Source organism: Engystomops pustulosus, chromosome 2 (assembly GCF_040894005.1).
Source record: "Engystomops pustulosus chromosome 2, aEngPut4.maternal, whole genome shotgun sequence".
Lineage (NCBI taxonomy): Eukaryota > Metazoa > Chordata > Amphibia > Anura > Leptodactylidae > Engystomops > Engystomops pustulosus.
The window spans coordinates 182688648-182699989 of NC_092412.1; the positions used below are offsets into that span (position 1 = coordinate 182688648).

The 11342-nt window shown below is 38.4% G+C and overlaps 1 protein-coding gene across 1 annotated transcript in view; it reads left to right on the forward strand.

The window, feature by feature from the left end:
- The window catches only part of LOC140117073 (olfactory receptor class A-like protein 1), a 52990-nt gene extending 41648 nt beyond the window's left edge, over positions 1–11342 (forward strand). Inside the window, exon 2 of the mRNA XM_072133503.1 lies at positions 10378–11342. Within this exon, the coding sequence (XP_071989604.1) occupies positions 10378–11342 (965 nt within the window). The remainder of the gene's footprint in view (positions 1–10377) is intronic.

An 11342-nucleotide genomic window follows, 5' to 3' on the forward strand; every position in this document is an offset into this window, starting at 1 on the left:
CAGCAATCACTAAATACAGCTCCCCCAGCAATCACTAAATACAGCTCCCCCAGCAATCACTAAATACAGCTCCCCCAGCAATCGCTATATACAGCTCCCCCAGCAATCGCTATATACAGCTCCCCCAGCAATCGCTATATACAGCTCCCCCAGCAATAATTATATACAGCTCCCCCAGCAATAATTATATACAGCTCCCCCAGCAATCGCTATATACAGCTCCCGCAGCAATCGCTATATACAGCTCCCCCAGCAATCGCTATATACAGCTCCCCCAGCAATCGCTATATACAGCTCCCCCAGCAATCGCTATATACAGCTCCCCCAGCAATCGCTATATACAGCTCCCCCAGCAATCGCTATATACAGCTCCCCCAGCAATCGCTATATACAGCTCCCCCAGCAATCGCTATATACAGCTCCCCCAGCAATCGCTATATACAGCTCCCCCAGCAATCGCTATATACAGCTCCCCCAGCAATCACTGTATACAGCTCCCCCAGCAATCGCTATATACAGCTCCCCCAGCAATCGCTATATACAGCTCCCCCAGCAATCGCTATATACAGCTCCCCTAGCAATCGCTATATACAGCTCCCCTAGCAATCGCTATATACAGCTCCCCTATAACTATATACACACACCCTATAATGACTATATACACACCCCCTATTACTATATACAGTCCCCCTATAACTATATACACACCCCCTATAATTGCTATATACACCCCCCCCCATAATAACTATATACACATTCCTATTATTGCTATATACACCCCCATACTAACTATATACACATTCCTATTATTGCTATATACAGCCCCCATAATAACTATATACACATTCCTATTATTGCTATATACAGCCCCCATAATAACTATATACACATTCCTATTATTGCTATATACCCCCCCATAATAACTATATACACATTCCTATTATTGCTATATACCCCCCCCATAATAACTATATACACATTCCTATTATTGCTATATACCCCCATACTAACTATATACACATTCCTATTATTGCTATATACACCCCCCCATAATAACTATATACACATTCCTATTATTGCTATATACACCCCCCCCCATAATAACTATATACACATTCCTATTATTGCTATATACCCCCCCCCCATAATAATTATATACAATCCCCCAATAACAACTATATACAGTCCTACATAAAATACTAAAATTGTACTCACCCTCCATAGTTCCCACGATGCGCGCCGTCCTCATCCTCCCTCGCGGTGTCGGGTGGATGTAAACAAAGATGGCGGCGCCCTGCTACAGACGCGCCGTGAGTCGCGGCGTGGTGACGTCACACGCGGTGACGTCACACTCGGTGACGTCACACTCGGTGACGTCACACTCGGTGACGTCACACTCTGCGTCGTCACCGAGCGGCAGGGCGCCGCCATCTTTATTTACTTCGATCGTCTATGCCAGAGCAGGGAACTTATTGTTCCCTCGCTCTGCCATAGATTTAAGACAGACATATCAGCGGCATATAGCCCGCAGCCCGGGAAGCCCGGCAACAATATACTGTTGGCGATTCGGGCGGCCATGCGACCGCCCGAATCGCCCCAATTTGGTGGGGGCCCCTTTAAAGGTGAAGTGGTGGGGGCCCCGGGGCACTCGCCCCGCGAGCCCCCCCCCTATGATCCGGCTCTGATTAGGTCCTTAGTCATAGATATAGAGATGATTCGGACACAGGCTGATATACCCAGCAAACCGGAAGCTAAACTAGCCACACATGTGCTGTGCAATCTGTCGGTCCAAATCTAATAAGTACAAAGACAAATATAAAAACAACAAAGTAAACAATTAATAATTTAAAATCAAATCATTTCTAACATTAAGACCTTTCGAAACAATGCTATCTTTAATCAAGATCCAAAAACCTTCTTGGTTCAGCAGTTTCCTTCTAAGATTACCTCCTCTCCTATTTCGTTAGACCCTTTCAATGCCGCTAAAAGAAAAGCCACTGAGATCACCCTGATGTCTGTAAATAAAGTGTTTTGCTGCATTAGAGGGAGTCCTAACGTCAGGGTTGACCGCATTGAGATGTTCCCGTATTCTTTCCTTTAAAGTGCGGCTAGTGCATCCTACATAGGTTAGATCACAAACAGTACAAGTAATACAGTACACCACATTTTTGTTACAGTTTATACATTCTCTGATGGGATATACAGTGTTATCTATGTTACTGGTAACACTTTTGATGGGCTGTGCATATGTGCAACATTTACAGATGTTAGCTCCACACCGATAAAAGCCTTTTACTGATAGTCAAGTAGATGATTGTATATTGTCCTTAATATTAATCATGCTAGGAGATAGCATATTGGCCAAAATGTGAGCTTTTTTGGTGGAAAAAGTACAACCTTGTGATAATATGGTTCGTAAGTCGTCATCCTGTGCTAACATGGGTAAATATTTTTTGATCATATTCTGTATTTTGTGGGATTCCATACTGTAAGTGGTGACAAAAGTAGATTTGATATGAAAATTGCTACCTTTAACCACAATTTGATCCTTACGAACTGATGACTTTAGCTCTATGTAGGTTCCAGGAGAGTGGAGAGTCTGTCTACTATTTGGGACATTTCCTTTTTAAATGAGACTTCCGTAGAGCAATTACGCTTAGCTCTGAGCGTTTCCACAACGGGGACCCCTTTTATGGTGTGAATAGGGTGACAAGACGAACCATGTAAAATTGTGTTCCTAGCAGTGTCCTTACGATATGTGGAAGTATGGATGCTGCATGACATGTCAGAGGTTAGATCCAAGTCTAGAAAAGTAACATGACTAGGGTGCTACTGATGTAAAGAATAAGTTGAAGGGGTTGTTATTAAGATATGATACAAAGCTTGATATGGATGTCTCATCTGAATTCCAGATAATGATAACGTCACCTATGAAACAGCCGCATCGAACTACTTGCATCATAAATGAATTAGAATCTGTAAATAAATAAATCTCCTCGCACCAAGCAACAATAAGATTGGCGATCGATGGGGAAATTGCTTGAGATCAGATGAATATTCAGAATATTGTGCACCTGGTGGTGAGCGAGCCTGATTTTCTTCTTGTCTATGATGTCAAACCACCAAAAGAAGACAAAAAAGCCATTTATTCCTCAAAATAAAGGAGCACACAGGGTCAAACTCAATTCCTTCCATGCAAGGCACTGCCTTACAACCAGTAAAAAAGAGGAAACCTTACACATAGATGGTGAAACCCTGGATTTGCAGAGACATCCCAATGTGCGTTTCGCTTAAAATGCCAGGGATGGTGCTACTTTTGTGGATTTTGCCCAGAATGGATGAGGATTTCTCCTGGGAGAAGTGCAATACACTGGTATCTCAGATTATTATAAGAGTGTGGGTCCATATCTGGGTCTGCCAACTATGATCATCCATTAGTCCCAGCCAAAGGAAAATAGTGAAGCAATGAAACATCCCATTGCATGACAGCAAGAAGACTGCAAGCAAGCTAGACAACCCTGAAGAATTGATATAGAAAGTAAATTGGAAAATTGATTAACTTTTTGTCACACAAACAATATTAATTATACTGTAATGTGCTGAAAGGGAACCTGTCACCAGGGACCTCATATTCACTAAATACAGGTTGCAAAAGCCCATTACAGCTGCAGTGCACATATGCATTTTCTAAGCATTTGCATTACAATATAACTGTGTGTTATAACTTACCTTGCACCCTGACAGAATCCTCTGTCTAGTCCCAGGGGTTGGGTTTTGGTTTGGATACATTTAAAAAAGCAACATGTCCCTTGTCTGTGTTAATCGCTTCTCAGTTGCAAGCCCCCCACCTGTACAGCTCCTCCTCCTCACAGACTGGTAAGCTGACATTGAAATGAATCCAAACCAAAGCCAACCCCTGTGATTTAATAAAGGATTTTGTCAGGGTGCAAGGTAAGTTATAACACACAATTATATTGTAATGCAAATGCTTAGAAAAGGCATAGAGACATCTTTGCACTGCAGGTGTGAAGGGCTTCTGCAATCTGTCTTTAGTGAAAATGAGGTCCCTGCTGACAGGTTCCCTTTAAAGTGGACACACCCTTTAATGGGTGATGCCATCTTATTACAGTATCAGTTTTAAAAAATAAAAAACAACAAATCCTATCTTTTTCGCCATTTTGCCATTTTGCATTCTTTTGTCAATCATACTTCATTTGAAATATTTTTCCATTCTCTTAGTACATTGCATGGAATGTTAATTACTGATACTATGAAGAACAAGTTGTCCAGCATTTGTCCAGCCCTCATAAAAAAAGGTAAGGCTTTAGGAAAGTGGGATTATATCACAAAAAAGGAAAAAGGATTGGTTTGTTAAGGGGTTAACTAAAAATGTGAAGATAATTTTTCTTATTTTAGAAGTATAGATGACACCCTTTACACTCTCCTTAGGCTTTAAAATGAATCCCTACAATACAGATCTAAAAATATATCCATGATATTCACTTACCAGAATTACAGTTTAATGCAAACATAGAAAATTATTAATGATATTCTATTATGAGTTAACAGTGGCAATATGTTAATATGTCATCCTCAGATAACTATATTTGAAATGCCCAAAGGAAGACAATTAATTTGATTGTGCTTAATGAGAAAATGAAGACTCTGCTGTGGCCAGATTGTCTAAAAATTCCCAGAGGATATCCTGGCTATTCCGCTGAGAAGTCCCTTTAAAATGGAAAGACATATAAATGCAAGCTCAAGATTTTCATTGTCATTCACTCTGACCATTGCATGTCAGCCCCGCTATTCTACACTTTATCTGGTAAGCATGCTCCAATACCAATTAGACATATTAGAAATTATAGGGCTTTGTAATATCATTCAGTATTACTTCCATCCATCCTTACCAGAAAATATTGTTCTCTGGCCATTCTGTCCTGTTTATATGTAATATGCATCTATTGTCCAGATGTTATAAAACATTTAGAATTTTATTCAGAATATTTTGTTGCTACACAAACTATTAATCAATCGTATATTCTGTGGGGCACATGTATCATAAGTCTGGCTGTCTGGCTGTTTTTTGGGACTTTTCTTAGCTTTTCTGCTGGACAGATGTATCTTAGCAGTTTTTCCCTAACCGTTTCAGCTGACATCATAGTGTAACACCTGCGTGGGCTCAGATCGCAGGTGTCTTACCCGTTAAATGCTGCGGTCAGTGTGACCATGGCATTTAACATGCCGATCAGGACTTCAGGGCATTCTGCAGGCAGTGCCTGTAAGATGCCATCTCTGAAGGCATCTTAAAGGCACAGTGTCAGCCTATGCGCATGTGCATCAGTATGGGTAGGGTATTATCATGAACATGTAATCATATTCCGATTGTGGAACTAATAATAAAGTGAAAAAAGTGTTCTTAAACAAAAATAAATTAATAAAATGCCCTTAAGCCCCATAAACATAAAAATACACATATAATGTCTCCATAAACATAAAAAAATGTCTAAATCATAACACAAACCCCTCATATATAATATCACCTCATCTGTAACGACCTGTAGATTAAAAAAAAAAAAATCATTATTGAACCCATTTGATGAACACTGTTGAAAAAAATGTTAAAACCCCACCAAAAATTATGATTTCTACCTATTTCATCCCTGTGTCTGTCTCAATGAACATATATATTGTGGGGAATTGCTCTGGTAGTTGACTGGTAGCAGTGCAGGAAGCAGTGACACACGCAGGTTTAAAAGTCCAACGTAAGTGTTTATTCACACTTGCAAAACAGAACACAAATTCAGCCTTGGCTTCGGCACATGCAAAAACATTATAAAAGTAATTCCTGCCCGGCTAGGCGCTGTCTAATACATTTGGAGGACCCTAGCTATCCAGGTACCAGGCTGCCTGGCACACGCTCTTGGCCAGCAGCAAGACAGGAGGCTCTCAGTTACCTTTGCTGTCAGAATGCAATCTCGCTTTCAGTTCTCCAGGTAGTGCCTCTCCTACTGCTTCTGGCCTGCAGATTAAATCAGGCCCTAACGAGGCCTGTGACCCGCACCTGTGGGCAATTCACAAACCCAGGACCGAAGCCCGGGTGGAGTAGGAGTCCCACTACCAGCCTACCCCTACTCCATAATAAGCAGGCCCAGTACGGACATTACCAATGTGTCTGTGTTAGCTAGGCCAACACAGACAAAACAGACTATTCCTGTTTATCATGTCTGCATTAACCCTTGGGTAACTGCAGACAAACCCAGGGCTTTTACCACCAGCATTTCATCTGCCTGTAAGACAGATAGCGGTTTTCCCACACAATACCTCTCACTTTCTCACAATATATATATATATATATATATATATATTATAACAACAAAATTTGACCATTCTAAATTTCATCTCCATTTTGATGTGATTACTATGAAGATTTCAAGGGGTCAACAATATTCATTCTGATAGTTTGAGGGGTGCATATTTGAAAATTGGTTGATATATAGGAGGTTTTTAATGTTAAATGTTTAACATTCTGAAAATACAGAAAACCAATATTCGATTTGTAAGCCACGTGACATCAAAATAAATTATCCAGACATTTCAAAAGTTCTGAAAATGTAAAGCAGATGTATTGGAAATGTTGTTTAGCAACTTTTTAGGTGGTAAATCTATTTGTCCGAAAACGAGATGATTTCAAATTTTGAAAATGGCAAATTTTTCAAAAAATTCATCACTTTTTATTTTTTTTTTAAATAAACGCAAAACTTATCAGCCAAAATTTACCACTAAAATGAAGTACAACTTTTGATGAAAAAACAACCTCAAAATCACTTTGATAAGTAACAGTGTTCAAAAGTTATAACCATATAAAGTGACGCAAGTCAGAATACAAAAAATAGGGCTGAGCCTTAAGCTATTAACTCGCTATGTCCTTAAGGCGTTAATGTGGCATTAGGTCTTTAGGGTATTTTTGACTTTTTAAAACAAAATTTGCAAAAATTCTCCAAAAGTCGCAAACAGTTCTAAGCTAATTTCTGCACCTGGGGGAAGTCATAGATCGGCAACAAAATTTGGGACTTTAAAAAAAACTCCTAACTTTCGCATCTGGATTAGGGTGATAATTCAGGGAACACTGCAGAAATTTAAACAATGGTAAACTTTGGAGGGAGACTGTCTTGAAGGGTTAAAAAAAGTCACAAATGAGCACCAACCGCATGAAGAGTCTTAAAAATTAAAGAAAAAGGCAAGCCAAAAGTTTGATATTCTGACAAGTATGTCGTTATTAGAGATGAGCGAGCACTAAAATGCTACAGTGCTTGTTACTCGAGTCGAACTTTTTCCGATGCCCGAGTGCTCGTTTTGAATAACGAACCCCATTGAAGTCAATGGGAGACTCGAGTATTTTTTTAAGGGGACCAAGAGGACCAATAAAATGTATCATTTTATTGAGAAATAAGTAAGTCAGTCCTGTTTCTTCATTTTTTTTATTCAATGGAATATTCGTGGAACTTCAATTAGGAGCATGACCCGTGTTAAAGATCTGCAACGTGTTCTTCACACACATTGTTCTTCACATACTATTGTGAAGAACACCTTTCTGTACTCATGTCTTCTGATAAGTTAGCAGATGTATGGAAACATTTGCAATGTTTTCTTCACTTTGTTCAATGTGTTCTTCACTTAAATGATCCTTAATGATCCTTAAATGATCCTATGTTCACTGTGTTCTTCACTGTTTCCTTAAGTGAAAGCAAAAGTTTATTAAAAAACTGCCCAAACTTTCAAAGCCCAGCAGGTCTATGTGCAAAATTTTAAACATTTAAAGCATGTGAAATAAATTCCAATTTACATGTTAAAACAGTCCAGGAAAAAAATACTTCCTCTGCATCTACCACGGACCAGTTGCATATTTGTGCCTAAAAAGTCGCAAAAACAAGCAAAAAAAGTGAAAGGTTGCATGGAAAATCTGAAAAATAAAGATATATAAGACACAATACACAAGCTGCAGACCAAAACGACAGCAAAACTTGCAGGGAAAGGTAAAAAAAACAACAAAAGTCGCAAAAATTAAAGAAAAATACTAGCAGTGATAAAGATACATGTTCCGCAATGCCTCACTTCTTCACTCACCTTTGTACACCACTCACACGCTCTATACTTTATGTAACCATACTAACCTATATCAGTGTTCTGTTGTGAAGCAAGCAATAAGTTCTTGTAAATATTTGAAGCATCTTTTATCACAGATCTCTTTATTTAAATTTACTCAAATGTCCATTAAAACATTACATTGTTTATAGGCAAATTAACATTCCAATGTTATCCCAAAATCTTAACATGCATTTAATCATAAAATATACAACAAATGAATTAAGACACCCCTTTACCATCTCTGTCTATCGTGTGTGCATTGACCATTTTTTTTCTCCCTCTCCCTCCCACATCCCTCCACTGGGAAAAAAAAAATTAATTTTAAAGACCCTTATATTACTTAATCAGCACCCTACCCAGTCTTAGTCTGCCTGTTGCCATAAGCTCCATATTTTAACCCACTTCTGAGAGCTCTTGCTTTCTGTCATCTTAATTCTTTCGAATCTTCTCACACTTCTCACTAAGTTTTGCAATTCCTTCATCAAAGGTGGGTCCCTATCTCCCCATTTTCTGGCAATGCATACACAGGCTAAGTGCATAATCTTAACAAGCAAAGCAACAGAACCAGATCCTCCGCCAGACCAAAAATTAAAAGAAAGACAGAGGTTCTCAGTCTTTGCCTCAGAACCCTTGAAGACTCTTCATACACCTTTTCCAAAAAAAAAGCTATCTTAGGGCATTCCCAAATCATGCGTTGCCTACCGTCAATGCTCCACATTTTTTGCACCCAATATTACCTCGAAACCCCATTCTAGATAAATCTACTGGAATGTAGTAATGTCTAAAAATAATGTTATGCTGAATAATTCTGTGGTTTCAGTTAAAGGAACAATTTTTAATATTTCTATGTATCCGTGACCACTTATATTCTGAAATTACTCCATTTCCTACTTCATAAATGACCCATGTTTCCAGTTAACCTCATGATCATCTTTTATCACTTATGGGGGCTTATACTTTTCTTACTGCTCCAGACATAAGAATAGCAGGGGGGAGGGGTAGGCATACTACTCTCTCCACGTTGCACCCTCCAGGTCATTTATCCTGTACTCTCTTTCAGTTTCCCATGTTTTGAGGTCCACACAGAATTTTCCTTTTATTCTCTCTTCGTGTAAACAAACAGGGGCACGGCAGCAACAGACATTGGTGTGGGACACTGGGAGTTTAGGACACTGGGAGGTTTCTTTTTTTTTTAGTCTACCAGTAAAGTTTTTATTATTGTCAGATAAAATCGTTAATCTTGTTGTAAATAAGTGTAGTGGCTCAGTTTATTATTGAAAAGGGATGTCAGTTGGGTTAAAAACATGGCTGCTCTCTTAAAAATACAGCTCCTACTACCTTAGGTAGTGTGAGGTATTGCAACTAACCCCCATTTATCTTTAGGCAGATTAGCCAAAACCAGTACAAACCATGGTGGCACTGTTTTTACAAGAAAGCTGCCTCGCTTTGCAACCTCTGGACAACATGGCGCCATATGCAGTGTTCAAATTAATATGTTCACTCAAAACATTGTCAAATGTGTGTAAATAACTTTGTAATATTTATTACCTGGATAAAGGTAGACTTATACAACAGGGTACTGTAAAATAAGAAGATTCAAACAGTAAATTACAGTTCTATTCCATTAAAATCATTATGCATTATGGGGTTATCATACACTGGTGCATCTTGGAAGAGGGAAATTATCACAATTCCTGGCCATACACCAGGAATTGCAAGTAATTCAAAACTTATATGCCAGAAAACTGGCATACTAGCCTTTATACATCTCCCCATATATTTGTTTATACACATTCTTTTACGGCTCCTCTCCTTGTATCTGCATCTGTTCTGTGAAGTCTAAACTTGTATGAACTGAAAATTGTCATTGAATTTCTTCCCGTTTCCAATCCCAGGTTGATTAAAAACACAAGGGCAAGATTATTCACAGAAGTCTGTAATGTCATTGTAATAGATAATTTCTGTTGGGATTGAGATTGAACATGAAAATGTCTAATTGCATTCTTGAGTCAAATGAAATGTACAATAATCCAGATGCCAGAAATTGTCAAGAAACTATGGAACGTACTTTCTAAACCAGTCTACAATTTATTTATTTATTTATTTATTTATTTATTTAACAGACCAGTCTAAAGATACACTGCATTTTTCAAAATATTTCAAACTTTCCAACTAAACAAATATTAGAAATACTGGATGAATAACCACTGTTTATTTTATTTTTTTCAGGAATGGAATTAGAACTGCGGCTTATTTTTAAAGCAGTTGGATTTTTCTCGTTGATAGCTATTGGAATTCCCTGCAATGTCATTATTTTGGTCGTTTTTCTTCATGTTAGGAGGATAGAAAAGAAACTTTTACCTTCCAATACTGTTCTCACTGTGCTGGCTCTAATGAACCTGCTTGTTATATTTTCTAAAGGCTTTCCTCAGGCTATCCATTCCATAGGTATAAGAAACATTTTAAATGACATTGAGTGCAAATTCATTTCTTTCACATATCGCATTTGTCGGGGGATGACAATTTGTGTTACTTGTCTGTTAAGCTGCAATCAGTGTATAATATTGGCCCCTTCTACAAAATTTTGGCTCTTTTTAAAACAAAAGGTTCCAAAGAATATATCATGGATTATGGTATTGTTGTGGTGCATCAATGGTGTGATTTACCCATCTTGTTTTCTCCATGTTCGTGCTATAGCCAACTACACCACATCTAAATACACCCTTCATCTGGAATTCTGCAATCATGACTTTATGACCTTTGTTGTATATGTTGCAAATGGTGTAGCAATAGCACTTCGTGATTTCTTTTTTGTTGGTACTATGACTTTAGCCAGCTGTTACATTGTGTTTATGCTTCATCGACATGGGAAGCAAGTACAAGGGATAAGAAGTTCAGATAAGAACAATGAGAAGACTATGGAATACAAGGCCTCTCTAGCAGTAGTGCTACTGGTCACTATTTATGTAGCTCTTTTTGGAATAGACAGTTGCATTTGGATATATACCTTAACAGTGTCAAGAGTCTCTCCAGTGATTTCTGATGCTCGGGTCTTTTTTGGCTCTTTATATACTGCTCTAAGTCCAATTGTTATCATAAAAACTAACAAAAAGTTAAAAACTATCCTGATGTGTAAAACAAAAAAGGGGCTTTTACAGTCTACAAATTCCAGTATGAATGCCACTTCAGAGTAA